General features: G+C 43.6%; 1 protein-coding gene and 2 pseudogenes across 3 annotated transcripts in view; 1 reads left to right on the top strand and 2 right to left on the bottom strand.

The window, feature by feature from the left end:
- Window positions 1-733: 733 nt before the first annotated feature.
- On the top strand, window positions 734-1661 carry LOC133492924 (protein Jade-1-like; annotated as a pseudogene).
- Window positions 1662-4183: 2522 nt separating this feature from the next.
- On the bottom strand, window positions 4184-5013 carry LOC133492926 (zinc-binding protein A33-like; annotated as a pseudogene).
- Window positions 5014-15242: 10229 nt separating this feature from the next.
- dcaf11 (ddb1 and cul4 associated factor 11) overlaps window positions 15243-24982 on the bottom strand; it is a 130745-nt gene continuing 121005 nt past the window's right edge. For all 3 annotated transcript variants that reach the window (XM_061805762.1, XM_061805764.1, XM_061805763.1), the window contains one exon: window positions 15243-15945. In XM_061805762.1, the coding sequence (XP_061661746.1) occupies window positions 15856-15945 (90 nt within the window). In that variant the 3' untranslated portion in view covers window positions 15243-15855. The remainder of the gene's footprint in view (window positions 15946-24982) is intronic.

Genomic DNA, 24982 nt, shown 5'->3' with positions numbered 1-24982 from the left:
GAGGATAAGCGGCTTGAATAATGACATGTTATGACAAATTGTGTGCACATGCGCTGAGGCTGCGTCCCAGCCTCAGCCAGAATGTGCCTTCAGCGGCCCTGATGTGAATGGACTTTTGAGACCACTGATATACATAATCAGGGGAAAACCTGTATTACCAAAAAAATAAAAAAAAATCTGTTTAAAACACTGACAATTTTGAGTCACGGGCCTTGCCATGTCTCAACAGGAGGGATGGTAATGGTAGATATTATACAGACATTTTCGCACCTTTGGATTCAATTCTTACTAAAAAAAAATAGATAATAAATAGATCATGTCTTAATTGCTACAAACACAATACTCAAGGAAACTGCAGACCTAAGAGAGGGCAGTTTCCCCAAGGTAGTCAGCCTTTCCAGTTTTTACACATTAATTTTATTGAGTTAAACAGCATTACAAATGTTTAGTATTGATCTGGCCCTTATCTAAATGGGTGGAGATTTTTCCATGTACAAGTGCTGATGCTATTACTGTGGCAAAGTTCTTGTGTAAATATATTATTGCTTCTCATGGCATCCCAGAAAAATTGTATGGCAACAATATGCCACATTTTGTTAATGGGAAAAAAATCAGTAAAGTAACTGCAAATCCAGAAATAACTTTAAAAAAAATCATTGTGCAGAATTAGTGGAACGAAGCAATGGGACAGTGAAGTCTTGATTAAGGAAAACTACATTTAGTAAAGTAAGTCATGTTCATCAGGCCCAAGAAGCTGATCCGCACATCTGCCACCCTGGTCCTCAGTTATGTGGACATCAGGACTTTGGCGGAGGGCATGTGTCACTACAACCTGAATGAGGAAGACGTCACCTGGCAGGTGGTCATCAACGAGGAGTTTGCAAAGTTGGCCCTTCTGCCACGGGATGAATTCGCCATAGAGTGCTGAGCACCGTTGTCACAACAACATGACACACACTACCGAGACACAGTAGGGCCTTGGTATCGAATACAACGAGAATGTGGTGTGCGACGTGCCAGTAACCCAACGGAGAGGACGACAACGAGATGGTGTTTTGCAACAAGTGCAATATCTGCGTCCACCAGGTATCCTGCCAAAGTGCCAGTTGTGCCCGAAAACGGGCGATGCTATGAAGCCCACCCGCAGCGGAACCAAGTGGGTCCATGTCAGCTGTGCCTTGTGGATCCCAAAGATGAGCAATGGGAACCTGGAGAAGATGGAGCACGTCACCAACGTGTCGCACACTCGCAGCAACAGCCTCCACTCCGGCCTGGAGATGACCATTATCAATCCGAACGACAAAGTCAAGTTCAAGTTCTACTGGCCTAAGCACTCGGGCCTTAAAGGCAGTGACTTTGTGGAGTGGGACTCCACCACTGAAGTTGAAAACGAGGAAAGCGTCGGGAGCAAGAAGGGCAAATTGATAGGAAAGGTTGGAAGGGACAATAAAGAGGACATGGCTGCCCTCGGCTTCATCCCTTTCGCCTCGTCATCCTTGTGTCTTGTTTGTAAATGTGACCCGCAGGAAAAGCGTGGCAATGTCCGTAAGATGAAATTGCAAGAGATGGAGGAGGTTTTCTACCAGTTTGAGGACACCGAGAAAGCGGGCCGTCACCTCAAGATGACACCCAAGACAGTTGACTTCCTGTACCAGTACTAGAAGCTGAAGCACAAAGATAACTTCAACCAGCTGCTGCTCATGCCTAAGTAGGACAAGGAGGACACCTTGGCCAGACGTGAACACGAGGTGTTGCTGAGATGACTGCAGCAATTCAAGCAACTCAGCCAAGACCTGGAGAGGGTGTGCAACCTGACTTGCATGGTGATGAAGATGTAAAGACTGTTGTTTGGAGCGATGGAGTGCAGGACAATGGCCTGACTTTAAATGGACAAGGACTCTGCACTGTCACCAGCAGAGCTGAAGATGGTTCGAGCAAGGTCAAATGTTTTTGTGAACTATGCCCTTCTACAACAAGTAGACCCTGATTATATGCGGCTGCAGCCAAAAGGAAACTTTTGATGCTTTATAGGCTCAAGTGTAAATGAACTTTCTGAAAATGCAACAGCATTCTGATGTCACCACTCGTATTTCCAAAATGATAAACAGGAGGGAAATGTTAAAATAATCATCCATATGTTCTCATTTTGTTCAAACTGTAGTTGGTTACACATCACCACCAAGCTCGTACCTTTGAACTCATTGTGTTGATGTAATCAATCTAACTTGATGTAATCAATCTAACAGATGTAAACAATCAAACAGTCAGACACACTCACACACACACTCATCATGTGATTCACTGAATAAAAAGAAGCTGCAAGGAGACACAAGTTGGAGTTGGTTGGAAGCAGGAAGTCCTGTCGCTCCCCTTGCAGCAAGTAAAACTCCAAGCCTTGTCTGTTCGCCTTCTTTTAATAGAGTCAGGCTTTTTAACCTGACAGCAGCTGTGGTGAAGGATGCCTACTTAAGTCCACAATCATTTCTCCTGTCTTTAGAGTGTTCAACGCCAGGTTGTGTTGGCCACACCAAAGCTCCAGTCTCACCACTTCCTGTCGATGCGCAGATTCGTCGCCGACTTTGATGAGGCCAATCACTGTGGTGTCATCTGCAAACTTCAGGAGTTTGACAGCCGGGTACTTCGTGGTGCAGTCGTTTGTGTAGAGCGAGAAGAGCAGAGGGGAGAGGACAAACCTTGGGGTGTTCCGGTGGCGCATGAATGAGTTGCTGTCCCCCAGGCTCACCTGCTGTGTTCTGCCCGTCAGGAAGTTGTAGATCAACTGTAAGATGGCAGGTGAGATGTTGAGCTGGAGAAGTTAGTAGGAGAGTAGTTCGGGAATGATGTTAAACGCAGAGCTGAAGTCCACGAACAGGATCCTCACATAGGTTCCCTCGCTGTCGAGGTGTTCAAGAATGAAGTGCAGATCCATGTTGATGGCATCATCCGCAGACCTGTTAGCTCGATAGGCAAACTGCAGTGGCCCTGTGACGCTCTTGAGGTGCTCTAGCCCAAGGCGTTCAAAGGACTTCATGACCACAAATGTCAAGGCAACAGAGCTGTAGTCATTAAGAGACTCACAATCTCACCGAGGGGCAATTTAGCTTGCCCAATTAATGTTGGATGTTTTTGGGATGTGGGAGGAAACCGGAGTGCCCGGAGAAAACCCAAGCAGGCACGGGGAGAACCTGCAAACTCCACACAGGCAGGTCCATGTAGTTTTGGATTTTTTTTCCTCCCTTAATAATAAAAACATTTAAGAACTGTGTTTTGTGTTTGCTTGTGCTGTTAATATAGTTTAGATTTCTTTCATAATAAGAAACATTTAATGGAGAAAAACATGCAAAAAAAAAAAAAAGAAAACTTCAAGGGGTGCAAACACATTTTCACACCAATGTATGTGTTCCTTGTGCAATGTTTTTGATTTTTTTTTTTCTATATTCTACTTACCAAGCTGCAACATTCACCATTATTTTGGTCTCTTATCATTGGAGCTCATTTGAGTGATTTTTTTCAAAGGACTTTTGAGAAGGATGAGCCCTTGAATTTGCCCTCCAAATAGCCGCTTGGCGCCTGCTATGATTTTGGTGTCATTGAGTTTTATGTTGATCAAGTCAAGCTTTCATGGAAGCAGAACTTAATGAATTTTGAACATGGTTGTGTTCAGCACCACACAAATACATACACTATGACCAGGATACAGACGCTTCCAAAAAAGATTTAGTTTGGGCCATTTTGTGGCCCCAAAAGTCAAAGAGGTTCTTCATACTCCTTGGTACAAGGTTCTCTAAACAATATACAATATATTTTGTTCTATGAGGTTATTTCTTTGCTATCATCCTTTTAGTATTTTTTTAACCTATCTATGTTACAGTGAACTCACTACCCGTGAGGTTAGGGACCAAGCCCTGCCGTGAATAAGGAAAATCTGCAAATCATTTCTATACTAAACATACTATACTGTAAAATCCGATAGATGACACAAAGCTCCTCGAGGTGCCACCAGATGGCCTAAAAGAAACACTATGACCAATCCCAAGAAAAGGAATGTGATTTAAGGTTCGGGCTCAAAAATCACAGAATTTGCAAATGCCCACTGGCGAATATACGGCGGTCTTTTTTCATCACCATTACATTTACCCAGAAAACACATTTCAACAACTTGTAGCTAAATGTGCTTACCAATCTATCCCCAGTGAGTGATTGTCAGTGGCTCCCAGTTATATCCTTTAATAATAGGCCAGGGATTAAAATATGGGTAAACTGGCTCGTTGAATTTGGCATCATAGAAGATGAACAGTTGGCTCATGTCTCTGGCGTCATAAAACGCCACCTCGCCGCGGCCGCAGTCCAGGTAAACCCCCACCCGCCTTGGAGGTCTGATCGGGTATAACAAGCTCTCCTCCTCTGTGTCTGTACACGCTACATATTGGCTGGTCTGTCTCCGTTGTCCCTCAGCACCACAGTCCAGAAACCGTCCTCGGGGCAGAGGTTAATCTCATCCTTCCTGTTGACAGAAGCTCGAACCACGCCGAGACCCCACGCCGTCTTGGAGCCCACCTCCACCTCCCAGTAGTGTCTGCCTGAAGAAAAGGCCTCAGAGCCAAGGACGATGTTGTAGCGAGTGAAGCGTTCCGGGTTGTTGGGGAGATTGGGCTGGATATTGCTAACGTGGACACTGGTACGGCATAGGGAAACCCACAGACAGGGGTAAACTGTGTCTGGATCCAGTTACACTGCCGTCACAGCTACGAATATTGGGAAAAATATGTTCACACTCACACTGAAACTCTTGGATATGCCGTGTATGTGTGTGTGTGTGTGTGTGTGTGTGTGTGTGTGTGTGTGTGTGTGTGAGTGGTTGTGCATTTATACCAGGTTGAAAACTGTGCTCATTTTCCTCCAGGTTCTGTACTGCAGAGGTCCCAGAAAGTCTCCTGACTGCAGATCCGCACTCACATCTGGTGGGCGCTCAAACAAGCTCTCAGCCCTGGACAGGCAGAAATCATGACTCATTGTTCGAGCTGGGTTTCAAAAACTATGAAGGTAAATGTTTATTACCACAAGAAAGACAATATATGAAGTCATCGAGATTAAAATTACTGCATTCAATAGTCAACATCCCTCTTGGTTGTTAGATGTGATTTTAACACCCAAATCTCTCTGGTTCTTACTGCAGAACAGATGCAAACCTTTAGACAAGTACAGTGTTTCATTTCATTGATTGTACCCGGGTCCTCAGAACTGTGAGCCCAACGCTTTCCAGCTGTGCCACCGTGCTGTCCCATGGTATGTTAATGTAGAGCAATACATGAAATATTTTAGATGACCTTTGTGAATAAAGCAGACTCAGGTTGTTTGCAAAAAAGGCACTGAGACTCACATTAACATCTGGCACATTCACAGTCATTAATCCATGTTAGACACCCACCAGAATGCCTCTGAAACTGGGGTCATGAATCTTTTTGAGGCTGAGGTGAGTTCTACTTCGTGAGAACTGATAGTACGGAGGGCTACATGACTTGTTTGCAGCAAACTTCAGTCGTAGTTCATTATACATACATGAAATATTTTCGTTTTAATTTTTTGTATGATGTGACATTACAGGTGTTTAAAAAAATTAAATAACATAAGCAAGTCAGATTAAAAATTTATAGCTGTGGTATATTTAGAACATGGATGTGAACCCTTGTTTAAAGTGTTTAATTAAACGTGCTTTTAGAATTTCTTGTCCATACCTTTGTCAGTCTGCCCCCAAGTGGTTAATCAGTCATAGTACAACAAATCAAGTAATGACCGAGACTGCTGCTTTTTTAATTTTTTTTTTTTTTTTTTAGACCTGTATAATGGCTTTTGAAGCAGGTTTGTACGTCTGTACTTCTCGAGACCTGTTGAAGATCTTTGTGAAGATTTTGTGAAGAAGCGAAGACAGCTCCACTTTAGTTTCTTCAGACCACAGGGCATCTCTCCAGAAGTTAAGATCCTTGTTTTGGTATCTTTTTGCAAACTGTAATCTGGGTTTTTATGTTTCTTTAGGAGTAATGTTCTTTGTGAGTGGCCTTTCTGCTCATGTCGGTGCAAGACATGTTTCACTGTGTCATCTCCTTGACACAGACTCGTCTCCTTCCTGAGCAGTGTGATGGCTGGACATTCCCATGATGTTTATACTTGCGTGTAATTGAACAGATTAACATGGCACCTTCGAGGATGTGGACCTGCACGATTCTCTCTTTCTGATTTCCTGGCTGATTTCTTTTGATTTTCCGATTATTTCAAACAAGGAAGCAGTGTTTGAGGTGTGGCTTTAAATATATGCCCAGGTGTGCTGTCAATTCATTCACATGTTGGCAGCTAACTTATCAGGAGCTTACAAAGCCATGACCTCATCATCTGGGCTTACCCATGTTCTCTAAAGACAGTACTTTTTCTGTTTGTAAACTTTGTTGTTTGTTTGTTTGTTAATGTTGCTTTTAAGAAAATAAATAATTGTGGTGATCCAGACTGGCCTCAAACAGGAGAGGTTTACTCAATTTTACTTCAGACAGACAAAAAAATTAAATGTGTTTTTGCACAGACTATGTAAACTTATGGCTTCAACTGTAAGTGTGCTTTAACTGTAGATACGTAAACTCTTTGAAACAATAGTCATGAATTACACACACACCGTCCATACGCAGGTATGTCAAACTCTTGTCAAATGCCACATCACAGATAAGGTTTCCCTCAAAGGGCCATTACAACTGTGAAACTATAAATACTAATCGTCTCACAGTATTACATATGCACAACAGATTGATGGAAAACTACTTTCTAAATCCGAAGTAAAGAATAGTTAGTACTGTTGTTATGAACTATTTTTCAAGATGTCGTCAAAAGGTGTTTGCCAATAAAAATGCAGCTAGTAATATCTTGGTTATTCTGTTAGGGATTGCTACAGTGCATCACCTTTTTCCATGTAGGCACACTGAAAACTTGAATTTTCTCCAAAATAGACAGAGTGCCTTATAAGGTGGGGCGCATCATGTGTGTGCCGAGTTCCAAAATCTGTCACTGACTGGGAGTATTTCCTGCTAAGACACTGCTTATATAGAGGAAAAGCCCATGTGTGAGAGGACAGCATGCGATCGTTACAGGGAGAAGTGTGGGGGTGGGAGAGGATGCTAAAGGCACACTATGCACCAGGTATATCATGCCAGTGTCCGTTTTGGCTAAGGACCCCTGAAAATGGCATCAACGAAGAGACACACTTACGAAGCAGAGTTTAAACTGCATCAACAAACATCAACTCTATCCTCAAAAAGCCCAGCAAAGGATGTACTTCTTGCGGCTTCTGAGGAAGCACGGGCTGTCACAAGAACTGATGAGGCAGTTCTACACAGTAGTCATCTAATCAGTACTGTGTACCTCCATCACAGTCTGGTTTGGGGGTGCCACAAAAAAGGACAAACTCTGACTGCAATGGACAATCAAAACCGGTGAACGGATTGACGCCACCAGTCTCATTTTACTTACTCTCATCAATGCCTTGTGCCGTTGTTGGGACACACCCTCATATCTGCTGGTGAATCAGTATTGGTATTATATTCTGTAGACTATCGCACGACTCGTCACTTTCAACTGCTCCCTTTGCACATTTGTCATTGCACTGGTCTATAATGGGAATTGCGAATGAGTTTAGGGCACTCTGTCTAACCTTAACATAATGTGGGCGTTGACATAGTCTTAACTGTTCTAAATGAAGAAGACTGCATCTTGCACATCTGAAACTGAATGCCTCCTGTTCTTTTTTTCTTCTGTTTGTTTGTCCTTTGATCTGAATGTTGTACCAGGGCAGCACCGACTACGGGAGACAAATTCCTTGTGTGTTGTTACACCCTTGGCCAATAATTTTGATTCTGGACACGTGCAAACCATTGACGTCTGCCCTCTCTAACACCACACAAGACGTAACAATGCCACAGTACCACAGTTCCTCTCTTGGTACTCTGTCATATGCTTTTTCTAGATCCACAAAGACAAAATGTAGCTCCTTCTGACCGTCTCTGTACTTTTTCCATTAGCATCTTCAACGGAAATAATAAATCAGTGGTGCGCTTTCTCGGCATGAAATTATACTGTTGCTCATAAATACTTTTGTCCTGAATGTATCCACCAATACTCATTCCCATAACTTCATCGTGTGGCCTATCAACTTTATTCCTCTACAGTTCCCACATCTCTGCACATCCTTTTGTTCTGAAAAATGGGAACTTGCACACTTTTCCTCCATTCTCCAGGTATTTTCTCAACTATTAGTATTGTGTTGAACAAGTTGGTGAAAATGCTGGCTATTATTAATTTATTTAATATATTTAATTACTTTTGGTACAGATTTTAGCAAGCATCATGGAAGTTAATACACAATTTGCTTTCCGAAGGCTACATAAAATGATGTGGCAGGTCGGCTCTGGCCTTGAGTTTGACACCTGTGACAGAATAATGCAGTGGTTTTCAAATTGGGGGGTGCGCACTGTGCTATGCCAGAGGCGGGGTACAGGGTTCGCATAAACACTTGTAATTTTTAAGTGAGACACAGAAGATAGAGGTAACACCAGCCACTGAAATTACATAAAATGAAATGATGAAAGATGTAAAATTTTATCAACAAAAATAAAGTTGAGATTTTTGTTTGTTCTTGGTGGCTTGATAAGGTCGTCGGGATAATTTTTTCATATGTAAAACTATGTGTTTGGGGGTAAGAGGCCTTAAAAAATTGATTTGGGAACCATTGGAGTAATGTTTGTTAGCTTGCTGTATTTAGTTAACTGTAATCTTGCAGATTGTGTTTAATTGAGGCATAATAACACATACTCTTCCACAGAGTAGTCATGACTGCTATGTAAAGATTGTTTGGTCTAAACTTCTTAAACAGTCAATCTGTTCAACTGAATATTGTCACGTCCCATCGGAAACGAGAGTAGGACCCAAATGCAGGAACTCGGAAGACACAAGGTAGTTCAAGAAGAGGCACGTTTATTGTATGCAGAGGTCGGGGATCGAGCAGGCAGTCCGGTGCAGCAGCGGTAGTTGTGACGTCGGGCGAAGAGAACAGATGAGCGGACAGGCAGGAGTCGGTACACGGGGAAACAATCAACGCAGGGCGAAGTATCAAGGAGTCAGGCTTACAAGGTTGGTCAGAGAACGGACGGAGGTCGGTACACACAGGTTCAATCAGGGATACGAGAGTGCTGGAACGGGACATAAAGCTCAACGAACTGGCAGAGGACCAGTCGTCACCGGGTCCTATCTATACAGGGGATGATCAGCCCGCATGAGGCACAGGTGTGTGCCTCCCAATTAGCGCAGCCGCGCGGGCACCCGCACAGCTCGTGCTGAAGCGGCAGGATCATGACAAATATCAATTACTTTCAGTCACAGTTGATAAGAATAAAAGTTTCCCATCAAATTCCATGGGAAGTAAATGTGGCTCATTTTTTACTTGCTTTTGTAAGTTTCAGGTAGTTATACAATACCTAAAATACAGTGCCTTGTGAAAGTTTTTGGCCCACTTAAAAGTTTTCAACCTTTCGCCACATTTCAGGCTTCAAACATTACGATACAATTTTTTTTTTTTTTGGGCAAGAATCAACAACAAGTGGGACACAATCGTGAAGTGGAACAAAATGTATTGGATATTTTAAACTAAACCTGAAAAGTGGGGCATGCAATATTATTCGGCCCCTTTACTTTCAGTGCAGAGAGCTTCATGAAGACCAAAGAACACACCAGACAGGTCCGAGATACTGTTGTAGAGAAGTTTAAAGCCGGATCTGGATACAAAAAGATTTCCCAAGCTTTAAACATCTCAAGGACCACTGTGCGAGCAAACTTATTTAAATGGAAGGAGTATCAGACCACTGCAAATCTACCAAGACCCGGCCTTCCCTCTAAACCTTCATCTCGAACAAGGAGAAGACTGAGCAGAGATGCAGCCAAGAGGCCCATGATCACTCTAGATGAACTGCAGAGATCTACAGCTGAGGTGGGAGAGTCTGTCTATTAGACATTAATTTGTCGTACACTGCACAAATCTGGCCTTAATGGAAAAGTGGCAAGAAAAAAGTAATTTCTCAAAGATAGCCAGAAAAAAGTCTTATTTAAAGTTTGCCACAAGCCACCTGGGAGACACACCAAACATGTGGAAGAAGGTGCTCTGGTCAGATAAAACCAAAATCAAACTTTTTGGCCACAATGCAAAACGATATGTTTGGTGCACTGGTTGTACTGGATGGGTGAATGACAACCATGATTTCCAAACTTCGCGTGCGCGGGCATGATCCAGGCATGGTATGCGATGGGTAGACGCACCCAAGAGGGCTTCCAGCGCACTTGTTGTGCTGGATGGATGAAAGGCAACCATGACTTCCAAACTGGTTGTGATGGCTGGATGAATGACAACCATTAATTCCGCACTGGTTGTGCTGGATGGATGAATGACAACCATGACTTCCAAACTTAGCGTGCGCGGGCATAAACCAGGCATGGTATGCGATGGGAAGACGCACCCAAGAGGGCTCCCAGCGCACTGGTTGTGCTGGATGGATGAAAGGCAACCATGACTTCCACACTTAGGGTGCATGGACATGAAGCAGGGATGGTATGCGGGTGAAGGACACCCGCAAGAGGGCTTGCAGCGCAACGGTTGTGCTGGCTGGATGAAAAGCAACCATGACTTCCACACTTAGGGCGCAAAGGCATGAACAACGCATGTTATGCGGGTGAAGGACACCCGCCAGCGGGCTTACAACGCAATAGTTGTGTTGCCTGGATGAATGACAACCGTGACTTCCGCACTGGTTGTGCTGGCTGGATGAAAGGCAACCATGACTTCCACACTTAGGGTGCGCGGGCATGAACCAGGCATGGTATGCGGCTGAAGGACACCCGAAAGCAGGCTTAAAGCGCACTGGTTGTGCTGGCTGGATGAAAGACAACCATGACATCCATACCTAGGGTGCACGTGCATGAACCAGGCATGGTATGCGGCTGAAGTACACACGAAAGCGGGCTTGCAGCGCAATGGTTGGAATGGATGGATGAAAGGCCACCGTGAGTTCCACAGTCGCTGTGCTGGCTGGATAAATTACAACCATGATTTCTACATTTTGGGTGCACGGGCATGAACCAGGCATGGTATTCGGGTGATGGACACCCGCAAGCGGGCTTCCAGCGCACTGGTTGTACTGGATGGGTGAATGACAACCATGACTTCCAAACTTAGCGTGCGCGGGGATGAACCAGGCATGGTATGCGATGGGTAGACGCACCCAAGAGGGCTTCCAGCGCACTTGTTGTACTGGATGGATGAAAGGCAACCATGACTTCCAAACTGGTTGTGTTCGCTGGATGAATGACAACCATTAATTCCGCACTGGTTGTGCTTGATGGATGAATGACAACCATGACTTCCAAACTTAGCGTGCGCGGGCATGAACCAGGCATGGTATGCGATGGGTAGACGCACCCAAGAGGGCTTCCAGCGCACTTGTTGTACTGGATGGATGAAAGGCAACCATGACTTCCAAACTGGTTGTGTTCGCTGGATGAATGACAACCATTAATTCCGCACTGGTTGTGCTTGATGGATGAATGACAACCATGACTTCAAAACTTAGCGTGCGCAGGCATGAACCAGGCATGGTATGCGATGGGTAGACGCACCCAAGAGGGCTTCCAGCGCACTTGTTGTACTGGATGGATGATGAAAGGCAACCATGACTTCCAAACTGGTTGTGTTCGCTGGATGAATGACAACCATTAATTCCGCACTGGTTGTGCTTGATGGATGAATGACAACCATGACTTCCAAACTTAGCGTGCGCGGGCATGAACCAGGCATGGTATGCGATGGGTAGACGCACCCAAGAGGGCTTCCAGCGCACTTGTTGTACTGGATGGATGAAAGGCAACCATGACTTCCAAACTGGTTGTGTTCGCTGGATGAATGACAACCATTAATTCCGCACTGGTTGTGCTTGATGGATGAATGACAACCATGACTTCAAAACTTAGCGTGCGCAGGCATGAACCAGGCATGGTATGCGATGGGTAGACGCACCCAAGAGGGCTTCCAGCGCACTTGTTGTACTGGATGGATGAAAGGCAACCATGACTTCCAAACTGGTTGTGTTCGCTGGATGAATGACAACCATTAATTCCGCACTGGTTGTGCTTGATGGATGAATGACAACCATGACTTCCAAACTTAGCGTGCGCGGGGATGAACCAGGCATGGTATGCGATGGGTAGACGCACCCAAGAGGGCTTCCAGCGCACTTGTTGTACTGGATGGATGAAAGGCAACCATGACTTCCAAACTGGTTGTGTTCGCTGGATGAATGACAACCATTAATTCCGCACTGGTTGTGCTTGATGGATGAATGACAACCATGACTTCCAAACTTAGCGTGCGCAGGCATGAACCAGGCATGGTATGCGATCGGTAGACGCACCCAAGAGGGCTTCCAGCGCACTTGTTGTACTGGATGGATGAAAGGCAACCATGACTTCCAAACTGGTTGTGTTCGCTGGATGAATGACAACCATTAATTCCGCACTGGTTGTGCTTGATGGATGAATGACAACCATGACTTCCAAACTTAGCGTGCACGGGCATGAACCAGGCATGGTATGCGATGGGAAGACGCACCCAAGAGGGCTCCCAGCGCACTGGTTGTGCTGGATGGAAGAAAGGCAACCATGACTTCCACACTTAGGGTGCACGGACATGAACCAGGCACAGTATGCGGGTGAAGGACACCCGCAAGAGGGCTTGCAGCGCAACGGTTGTGCTGGCTGGATGAAAAGCAACCATGACTTCCACACTTAGGGCGCAAAGGCATAAACAACGCATGTTATCCGGGTGAAGGACACCCGCAAGCGGGCTTACAGCGCAATAGTTGTGTTGCCTGGATGAATGACAACCGTGACTTCCGCACTGGTTGTGCTGGCTGGATGAAAGGCAACCATGACTTCCACACTTAGGGTGCGCAGGCATGAACCAGGCATGGTATGCGGGTGAGAACACCTGCAAGCGGGCGAAGGACACCCGCAAGCAGCCTTGCAGCGCAATGGTTGTGCTGGATGGATGAAGGGCAACCATGACTTCCACACTTATTGTGCGCGGGCATGAACCAGGCATGGTATGCGATGGGAAGACGCACCCAAGAGGGCTTCTAGCGCACTTGTTGTGCTGGCTGGATGAATGACAACAATGACTTCCACACTTGGTGTAAGCGGGCATGAACCAGGCATGGAATGCGGCTGAAAGGCACCCCAAACATCCCATATCAGGGCATTCGCCATACTCCCGAACCACCTCCCATAGGAATCCCAGAGAGACAGAGTTGGAACACACCCTCCGGTTCCCCTTCTTAAAAAGAGGGACCACCACCCCAATCTGCCAATCCAGAGGTACTGTCCCCAAAGTCTATGCAATGTTTCAGAGGTGTGTTAACCAGGATACCCTCAGAACATCCAGAGCCTTTGGGAACTCTGGGTGAATCTCATCTCAGTGACCTCAACCACAGAAATAGGAAAGGTCACCTCAGAGAACCCAGACTCTGCTTCCTCATGGGAAGGCGTGTCGGTGGAATAGAGGAGGTCTCCTCACTGACTCACAACGTCCCGAGTCAAGGTCAGCAGCGCTCCATCATTTTCTTGTCCCTCCCACTTACATTGTTGCAGCCAACAGCTGCACCACAATTCACCATTTTTTGTGTTGCCTATAAGATTTATCTCCTGAAATACTCAATAGGCAGCAGAACAAAACAATATGGAGACCTCTAGTATGACACCAGCAGCCAAGTGACAAATGGAGATCCATCCATTATTTTCATACCGAGGGGCAATTTAGAGTCTCCAATTTATGCATGTTTTTTGGGGATGTGGGAGGAACTGGAGTACCCGGAGAAAACTCCACACAGGTCGGGCCAGGATTTGAACCCTGGTCCTCAGAACTGTGAGGCCAATTCTCTCCACCTGCTCCAACGTGCCGCCACCAATGGAGATATTTCTTCTTTCATATTTTGCTTACACAAATTAGATAATTTTTGGGTTATTTGTTAAATATTCCATTCTTACTCAATGTTAATTAAAGCTAATTCTGATTAAACATCACTATTATTATTATTACTACAATATTTTCTCACGAAATGTTTTACTGCTATTCTACTCCTGTTTTGTGATTGGCCAACAACTGCTGACCCATCCTACATATCAGAGTTGGTTTTGAATGGAAAATTTCCTTTTTTAAAAATTGCTTGAATATTCCTACTTGAGCCATCACCTTATCTTGCTGCAGGGGTTTGTGTGTCCTAATGATCTTAGGAGCTAAGATGTCTGATGCTCCATGCCCCTTGTAGGGTCACCCATGGTAAAGATATAATGAATAAAAATAAAGGATCTACGTTTCCCCTGCCAAGACGTGGGTCACTGGGGGCCCCCCCTCTGGAGTCAGGCCTGGAAGTGGGGCTCGAGGTGAGCTCCTGGTAGCCAGGCCTGTACCCATGAGGCTCGGCCAGGCACAGTGCAAAAAGGTAACATTGGTCCCCCTTTCCATGGACTCACCACTTGTTTAAATGCATGTACCTCCTCCCAACATGCTTTGCGGCACTCTGAGTGCCAGCAGTGGTGCAAAGCATGATGGGAGGAGGTAAACAGCATTTAAATTGCATGTTTTCTGTCAATTACTTCAGGAGTCATTCTTTTGTTTTACTATTTGTACAACATCGTCAGTAATGAGCTGCCAACACAGGCTCCTTGTAGGGCAATGTAACCTTCTTATTCTTACAGATGTGAAAGGCAATTTTTCCTCACTGGCCGGTGAGTCCCATCATACTTACATACATTGCACCAATTATTCACAGATTTTCGTTATTCGCGGGGGTGTAAGGAACATAACCCCCGTGAATATCGGGGGAACACTGTAGTTGAACTTAAACATGAATGAGGTTTTTTAAACTCATGTATCATGATTTTATTGTGTTCCAACCTCTGAAGAAGTACCCAGTGGAGTCCAGTATTGTTAACTATTTGATCAATTTACTTGGAAAAAAATCCTAACCTGCATGTTACGTGATAATTGTTATCATTGTAATTGATAAAAAACTGTGTAGAGTGAAATGCGTTTGAGACAAGTTCCAGGAAACTAAGAACAGATCTGTGTGTAGTTTTCTTCACTCATTGAATCACTCACAGACTCACTCTAATTGGACAGAAAAGTTTTATTTTTTTAATAATTCACGTTTCCAGAGCTGAGTGTTAACCGGGGGTCCAGGAGATCCTCACATGATGAATTAGTCATCTCTGCATTAAGACACAATTTAAGAGTTCATCTAATGCAATTTGTACACTCACAGTAGGTGCATGACAATTTGGAATCTTCTATTTAGGGATTTACTTTTTTAAGTTTTTTTTATGTAATTGAGCCCCTGAAAACAGACAATACCAGAGATGTTTTCAACACATTTGAGACTAAATAGCTGCACCAGTAAAATCCTGTTTTCTTTTCTTTTTTTTTTTTACAGAATTGCTGGTCACTTTCTTTCCTCCATGTTTAAATATGGTTTATTTTTCCAGATGAAAAGATTAAGTGAATTCAGAGCTTTGCTATGCACCCGAGTCATAGGCCAAAAGAACAATTTTGGGCATGTGCAAGCAAGCAAGCATGGCTGTCCCCTGTCTCTTAAGGGCACCCAAGAATATTACTCTAAGATGATCTAAATAACCAAAACTGAACTCAAAGCTAAGTCTTTTGCAAGTAGACTTCCCTCTGTGTGTGGGCTTCTTCTGCAATGCAGTGTTTGTTGTGTCCTCATCTCATGCAGCTTCTCCCTCGTCTCTACTGTCCTGCTCTTCTTCCAGTAGGTGAGTTTGTCTGTGCTCCCACATTCGCACGCTGCAGTCCCACTGCAAAGACATAACGAGAATGGAAATTCTTACTGGCTTCTCGCAATGCTGGGAAGTGATTAAGTTGTGATGGTACTCACATGGAATTTTAGGTACAGTATCTGTACTGAACTAGAGTATTTCTTTTTTTTAAACAACTTTTAAATTTTATTCCATAATTCTTGAAAATAGACACTATTTTCCATTAGTCTAGTTAGGCTTGTTATGTTATTCATGCTCTGCAAATGATGACTTGTTAAAAACATATTGATTAATAGTAGGGGCGGGTGGGAGTTAGGAGCAACATAGAAACAAACATGGATGATTACAGCATCAGATTTGTAGCAGCAAGATATATGCAAAGAATGGCTTCATTTATTATAATGACAATTGTTTGATGTTCTTGACCTCAACTCAACTCTATAAATAGAGCACTTTAAAACAACCACAGCTGCACACATTATATAAGAAAAAAAAAATACATTTGAACATAACTATACTTTAAAGGGCCACTGACGTGTAAAAACCGAATTTTTCATATGTTGTTAAAAATTAGCCGGTACGGACCCATCCGTTTTTTCATAGCACATCAGAATGTTGCCGTATATCGATTTTTGAACCTCGCGCCATGAAAATCCTCAAGACATTTGTGTCGGGGAAGAACCAGGAAGTGACGTTTTTTGCTTACGCCCACACTGGTGGGTTTGTGTGTTTATACCTGTTTTACCGGCAAGAAATTGGCTGTTTTTTTCCGCGTTAGTCAAAATGCCGGCTTGTTATATTGCTGGAATTTGTTCAAACACTCAAGAGGATGGATTCACTCCACACGTTTTCAAAAGAACCGGTTTGTCGTGAAAAATTGATTGCAAAGGTGCAAAGGATGAGAGCCTTGTGTGTTCCAATTGACAGGTAGGTGTGTATTGAGCTAATAAAAAAATAATAGTTGGGGGGGACTAATTTGTCTCACAGTGTATAGCATACATGTAACGTGTGAATTTAGAATAAATCCCATTGGTCAAACCATCAAAATATAACAATGCACTTGTATGACAATTTGTTTGACAATTTAATCCCACACAATACAACACAAAACATCAACAAAATAGAAGTAAAAAGACAGTTTAGTAGTGTGTAACACGAGCTAACTAGCCAAAAGATGTACAGTCACCAAACTCAAACAAATGTTATTTCCAGCGAATGTTCCAGGAAAGCAGTGTGGCCGTTTGCCGATGACCTGCCGTTAGCCTCCGCGGTGGCTCGTCGTTAGCTTCTGTGTCGGCCCGCCATCAACCTCTGCGGTGGCCGGCCGTCAGTCTCCGCGGTGGCCCGCCGGGGAGGTGCACAGCCCCTTGCGGGGAGGAGAAAGGAGCTCTCGCCCCCACCGGCCACCGGTGTCTGGGCACCCCTGATGTACTTACTTCGTCCGGCATGGGTCCTCCTTAGTACACTACATACACAAGTCGTTTTGAATATTTGATTGGGTTTCCTTGTCCTCCTCGTCTGTCTGTCGGGGAGTGTTGTCAGTTAGAAGTGATCCGTATATTGTTTAATATGGCTCAAAATAATAAGGTAATATGGCCCCGGTCACTTCACTTGGTTCAGAGGTTATCTTCTTCAAAAAAGAGCTTCAGTCTCAGAAAAATCCAAAAATCTCTCTTGCTCATCTGCCATAGCAGGTGGCACAGCGTGTTGTCAAAGGTGACTGTCCCAGTGTGACATCTGCAGATGATGTTGCAGGCAATATGGCCGCCACTGGGATGTCGAGTGAGATTCCGTGACTTTTCGCATTAATGGCACGCTCTCCACTCTTTTTTTTCCTATCCACATTGAAGTGAATAATATTATATGTAGTTTTCATAACAATATCTATTTTAAAATGTATATTTGGGTGTTAGTGGCACTTTAAACAAGCACATACATTACAACACAGAACAGTGAGATTAGGGGTGCTGGAGAGGTGTATCAGTCAGGAAGTTGAATCTCAGATTCAGGAGGAGCAGTGTGGTTTTCGTTCCGGCCATGAAATAGTGGACCAGCTCTACATCGTCAGCAGGGTCCACGAGGGTGCTTTGTGTTTTTCTGCACGACTGGTGACCTAAGGATCATCGACACCCACTGCTCCCCTGATTTAGAGATCCTTGCAGTCACATGCAAACCCTGTTATCTACCGAGGGATCTAACTGTAGTAATTGTGGTAGTTGACTATATCCCGCCGGATGCTAATGTTAGCATAGCACTTCGCTTGCGACTATAAATAAACAGCAGCTCACCCACCCTGAAGGAGGATTTATTGTTGCTGGTGACTTCAATAGTGTTTAAAGTCCCATTGACACCAAAATATACATTTTAAAATAGGTGTTGTGACCAAAACTACATATAATATTAATCACTTTGATGATAATACGAGTTAGAAAAAGTGAGCAGGGAGCGTTTTATGAAAACGCAAAGTTGTGAAAGTACGACTCTACATCCCAGTGGCGGCTGTATTGTCTGTGACATCATGTCAAGACATCACACTGGATCCCTTGCATTGAAAACAAGCTGTGCCGAATGCAAATGGCAGATGAACGAAAGCGATTTTCGGATTTTTCTGACACCCGACCCACCACCTCCGGGTCGAGGGAAACAGCGCCCTGCGCCACCGCTAATGGCGGCCCGCATACAACAACCCATTGACACATTCTGAGAGAAGGACTCCATTACATCGTCAGATGCAGATTTCTAGAATGGATTAGGACAAGGATGCCTGTCGACTGAGCTTTTTATCAATACTGTTGCTTTCGGACAAGTACACGGACACCACACTGCCTTCCTAGAACATTAGCTGGAAATAACATTCGCCTATTTGGACATTCGTTCAAATTTGGTGACTATACGTCATTTGGCTAGTGAGCTCGTGTTACACGCTACTAAACTGTCTTTGTACTTCTATTTTGTTATTGTTTTGTGTTGTATTGTATTGTGTGTGATTAAATTGTCTTAAACACAATACAAGTGCTTTGTTATATTTTGCTGGTTTGACCAAGGGGATTTATTCTAAATTCACATGTAACATATGCTATAAATTGTGAGACAAATTATTCCCCCCCCAACTATTATTTTTTTCAATTGCTCTATACACAGCTACCTGTCATTTGAAACCCACAAAGCTCTTGTCCTTTGCACCTGTGCAATCCATTTTTCATGACGAGTCGGGTCTTTTGGAAATGTGTGAAGAGTGAATCCATTCTCCCAGGTGTTTGAGCAAAATCCAGCAATACAAAAAGCCGACATTTTGGCTAATGTGGAAAAAAACAGCTAATTTCTCGCTGGTACCACAAGTATAAACACTCGACTCCGCCACTGTATGAGTCTGCAAAAAACATCACTGCCTGGTTCCTGTTCAATAAAAAAGCCTTGAGAGACTTTTGATGGTGGGAGATGAAAAAAAAAAAATCAATATACGGCCTGCCTGGCCAACCCGCGGCTCTTTAACAAGTTTCATGCGGCTCTTCAGAAGCTTTCGCATGACATTCGTCTAAAATGCTTAGCTGGCGCTCTCATTCACTCCCCCTACAGCTAGATGGCACACTGACCATATAAGCCTGTTTGAGTGACGTCAAACGAGCGACGAGAGAATTTTTGGTGTGACATCATTTGTGTTGTAAACAACTTCCGTCAAGTTACCTCTTGAAATGGCAGGGAATAATGCACAGCCAAACGAAAATATGAAGAAGAACACAGGACGTTTCTGCCAGAGTGGGAGAGTTTATATTGTTTTGTTGAATGCAATGGCAAGCCGATCTGCCTTATATGTCACGCAGCATTAGCGCATTTCAAAGCTTCAAATCTTCAACGTCACTTCAGCTCACTCCACCCTAACATCAAACAGGAATTTCCAAAAGGGACTGAACTTCGCAAGAACAAGTTGGTCGCTTTGAAAAGCTAGGCAGAAAAGCAGGAGCAGTTTTTCCCAAAAATTACGAAACACTCAGAGACCGTAACGCTTCCATCATATCAGCTGGCTTGGAACACAGCACAGGCTAAAAAGCCATACAACGAAGGGGACTTCATTAAAAAATGCCTCATTGACGCCTTTGAAATCTTGGCTCTCAGACGTTCAACTGTCCCGCCACAGTGTTGAACGCAGAATATCGGATATTAATACAGCTGTTGAATCACAGTTGCACTCTGATCTTCAAGCATGTGAGTATTTTAGTGTGGCATTGGATGAGAGTTGTGACATACAAGACAAGCCTCAGTTGGCAATATTTGCAGAGTCTGTGTCAAATGAATGTATGATCAAAGAAGAACTCCTTAATATTGTACCATTAAAAGACAGAACCCGTGAAATAGATGTGAAAGAAGCAATGAAGGCTGCATTTGCGAAAGCAAATCTGCCCATACCGAAACTAACTGCAAAAGCCACGGATGGAGCGCCAGCCATGATCGGATTCGTGAACGGGCTTGTGGGGCCGTGCAAAACTGATCAAACATTTCCCGACTTTTGGAATTTCCACTGGATTATCCACAGGGAGCAACTCGTGTCTAAATCATTGAATTGATCAAATAAAAAGAGTTGTGCTAATTATACTGTCCATGTTTGGGTCAATGTACGTCTGCGAGTCTGTGTTTTCTACCCTGAAACATGTGAAATCAAAGCATCGATCTGTTGTGACTGACACTCATTTGAAAGAATTACTTAGAGTGGCAACAACAGAAAACAAGACAGATTTGAAGAGGATTGTTCAAGATAAGGAATCCCAGAAGTCTCACTAAGCAGCATAGTAAGATAAAGATGTTATTGAAAATTATTCTATTATTGTTCGAGGACTTGCTTGAACTGAGAGTTTGTATGTGTGTGAGACAGGCCACACAATGTTAACTGTTGAAAATTACTGATATTATCATGTTAGTTTTTTTTTCATTAGATCTGTCTGAGCAGAGGTCTGTGTGTGCGTGCATAGATGGTTAAAAGATGATGTTCATGTGGACCCATGTGTATGATGTGGCTCTTTGCAGTAACACAGAAAAAAAAAAGTGGCTCTTAGTCTCTGACTAGTTGGCCACCCCTGAATATGGCAACATTCTGACGTGCTGTGAACAAATGGATGGGTCCATTCCGTCTGATTTTTTTGGGTAACAACATACTAAATTTTATGTTTTAGGTGTCAGTGGCAGTTTAAAGAATATCTTAATCAAATTCGTCCAGTATGTGGAGTTCCCACCAGAGGAGACAAAACCCTGGATCATGTTTACTCCAACATGAAACATGCACACATTCTGTCTTTTATCAAAAACTGCATACACAATGTGACTGTAAACAGATGGATCTGGGTTTCCCCAACCAAAAACCTTAGATGACCGGAGAGACTAAGGCACTCCTGAGATGCCGCAACACCGCCTTCAAGTCAGGGGACAAGGCACAGTACAGCGCTGCCAGGAACCGACTTAAAGAGAGGCATCAAAGCTGCCAAGGCGGTCGACAAGAAGATTATTCAGGAATGGTTCACGGAAAATAACTCAAAAAAAGATATAGGCGGGATTGTGACACATCACCAACTCCAACAAAAATAACCAAATGTGTGCCGGAAACACAGACGCCTCCCTGGTAGAGGAAGTAAACCATTTCTTTGCCGGTTTTGAGATTGACAGACCAAATTCAGTCTCACTACCTCCCATCAGCAGCACACTGATGCTTCAGGAACATGAAGTGAGAGATGTTCTCAGGACTGTAAACACCAGGAAGGCGACTGGCCTGGATGGAGTGCCTGAGAAGGTACTGAATACCTGTGCTGATCAGCTGACCAATGTTTTTACAAAAATCTTCAACAGCTTCCTGCAACAATCTATCATTCCCTCCGGGCTGAAATTTGCAACAATCCTCCCCGTCCCCAAAAAAACAATTCATTGACAGTTAAATGATTACAGTTCTGTTGCACTCAAACCTGTGATCATGAAGTTCTTTGAGAGGCTCGTTGCACGTCACATAAGGGGCTCACTCCCTCCCTCTTTTGACCCGACCAGTTTGCCCACCGTGCACTGACCTACCTGGAACGCCAAGGGAATTATGTGAGGATGCTTTTCATGGACTTTAGTTCAGCCTTTAATATCATCCCTGGTTAACAAACTCTCCCTCCTTGGACTATCTCCTTCCATCTGGTGCTGCATCTGTCAGACTTGTGCCACACCTCTCTTCCTCAATCACCCTCAGCACTGGGTCCCCCCCAAGGTTGTGTACTGAGCCCTCTGCTATACTCTCTGTACACACATGACTGCATACCAGCCCATCCCAGCAACTTCATGAGTAAGTTTGCTGATGATACCACTGTGATCGGGCTCATCTCAAAAGGAGATTAGTCTGCCTACAGAGACGAATTGTCAAAGTTTTGTTCTGCAAACAACCTCACACTGAACACCACAAAGACGAAGGAAATCATCCTGGAATTCCGTCAGTGGACCCGGTCCCACTATTCATCAATGGGGAGTGTGTGGAGAGGGACCACTTCTTCAGATTTCCGGGAGTCTATATCACTTAAAAAAAAAAAACAATTCACCTGGACTGTACATACCACGGCGGTGATAAAAAAGGCCCAGCAATGACATTTTGTACTGTCTTACGGCAAAGCGCCACATCATATACAAGAAGGAGCCAAGAGCCACATCATTCACATAAATCTCATTCCCTCCTCACACATACCTTTGCTCAGCCAGATTTATTGTAAACATCACACATGAACATGATAAGAAAAATGGACTCCTACAGACTAACTCACTAATTTAAAAAAAATTATTAAAAAAAAACTCACACACAAACTACCAGTTCAACTAACTTTTATCTTGGATGTCACAATTCTCATATAATGCAAGACTAAAATACTGACATGATTAGACGTCCGAGTGAAACTGAATCAGGAGTGATGCTAATGTCCGATATTCTTTGTTCAGTGTGGCAGGACAGTTGATTCGATACAATTTGTTTAAGATTGTTGTTTTCAAGACAGGATTTTAATGTTTTCAAGACAGGATTTTAGCGACGTCCTCTTCAATGTATAGCTTTTTGGCCCTTGCGATTTTCCAAGCCAGTTGACATGATGCAAGCATTAGTCTCTCGATACTTAATCCATCCATTTTCTGAGCTGCTTAGTCTCACAAGGGTTGTGGGAGTGTTGGAGCCTATACAAACTATCTTTGGGCATGAGGCAGGTACACTATAATTCTTCTTCTTCTTGGCTTTTTCCAAGATGCCGCCTACCAGTGTGGCAGCCTCCGGGACATTCTCCCTGGTAAAATCAGTTAAAAAGTGGACCAACGAGGCAAAAATAGCACTTTAAAACTGCTTTGACTGCACAGAAAAGGCAGCAAGCATCCTGAATGAATTCATGGAAATTGTTACCATGTATGTCAGTTTCAGTGAGGAGGTCTGCTTACCAACAAAAATGTTTCGCAAGTTCAATAAAAATAAGCCGTGTTTACAGCCAGATTTAGGCAACTCTGCCAGACTAAAGAGGTTGCATATTGTAGTGGGGATAGGGCCCTCGACACTCCCACTAGAAACTAGCTGACTAAAGAAATTAACATTGCAAAGAGGGACTATCCAGCTAAACTGGAAAAATATCCTGGGCCTAATTACTCCAAATCATTCTGGCACGGGTAACAATTGCTCACTAATTACAAGCGACTTTCCGCCCCAGGAGAAAACAAGAGCGGGTTAGCCGATGACCTCAATAGCTTTTACTGCAATTCCGAAAAAGACACTTTCACACAACTCTAAAATTCTGGTCACGAGGTCTTCCAGCTCCTTTACTCGGGGAAGCACTACCGATCAATACGAGTCAAAACTAGCAGACATTCAAACAGTTCTTTCACTCTAGCAATTATGTTATTAAATTTTTGATCGGGGAACCGACTATTTTCTGCCTTGTGTTGTTGTTGGGACACAACCTCAGATCCTGCTAGTCCAATTAGTATTAGTATTAGCAATATATTCTAAAGAGTATCACACGATTTGTCACTTTAAACTGCTCCCCTTGCACAACTGTCATTGTACTGTCTATAACTGGAACCGCAAACAGTAAAGGGCACTCTGTACAAGCTTAACATAATGTGGGGCATTGACGGACTCTTAACTGCTGTAAATGAGGAAGACTGCATCTTGCACAACTATGACACTTAGAAGGAATCGTTCCTATTAACTGAATGTCTCTTGTTCTTTATTCTTGTTTGTTCTTTGTTCTAAATGTCGTACCAGGGCGGAACCAACTCAGGGAGACAATTCTTTATGTGTTGTTGCACATTTGGCCAATAAAGTGGATTTTGATTCTGCTTCAATATTTCAGTCAGTTAGTCTCATCACACTTCAGTTGTTTAGCCGGGTTTACGAAACCTTGTTCTGGATGATTATTCTGTTGTCCTATTTTTCTGTCCTTCCCTCACAGGGTGTAGCACTACAGTCTCCAGCAACATCTATATTTAATGTTTCCTTGTAGTAGATATGTAATTATTTACTTTTCACATTCTGTTTACAATGAGTGATTTCTATTTGTCTCTCTCCCCACTCTAGAAATTTTGTTTTGTTCAACTGTTTGACTGATTCCCAATAAACTTAATTAAAGTGCTAAGAAATCACAGAGGAAGCTTAAAAACTCATCTGTGACGCAAAACCGTTCCGGCATAAAAGTGATGAAGATTCTCCATTCTGCTTGACCTAACAGCTTAACAGGACATAAAAAAGGTTCCTGGGAATCTTGATTGCTCAGGACCTCTTCTGAAAAGACATGTCAGCAATCATCAAGAAGGTTAAACAGTGTCTCGACTTCCTGAAAGTCCACAGGAAAAACAACCGAGAGACCAAGTAGCAGCTGGCTTTCTACAGCTCATCCATTGAGAGTCTACTGATGTGCTGTGTCTCCTTCTGATACGGGAGCTCCACAAAGTCAGACAGAGGACATTTAAAAGAGCACAGATGATCAGTGGGTGTCTAAAAATTGTGGGTGTTATGTATAATATGGTTAGCGGCTATGCCCCACAGGTAGGATGTAACCGAGAGTTGAAAGAAAAATTCTGGAAGGAACTAGAT

Source organism: Syngnathoides biaculeatus, chromosome 19, assembly GCF_019802595.1.
Source record: "Syngnathoides biaculeatus isolate LvHL_M chromosome 19, ASM1980259v1, whole genome shotgun sequence".
In the NCBI taxonomy this organism is placed as follows: Eukaryota; Metazoa; Chordata; class Actinopteri; order Syngnathiformes; family Syngnathidae; genus Syngnathoides; species Syngnathoides biaculeatus.
Note: the sequence above shows the minus strand (reverse complement) of the source record. Positions and strands in the feature narration are given on the sequence as shown.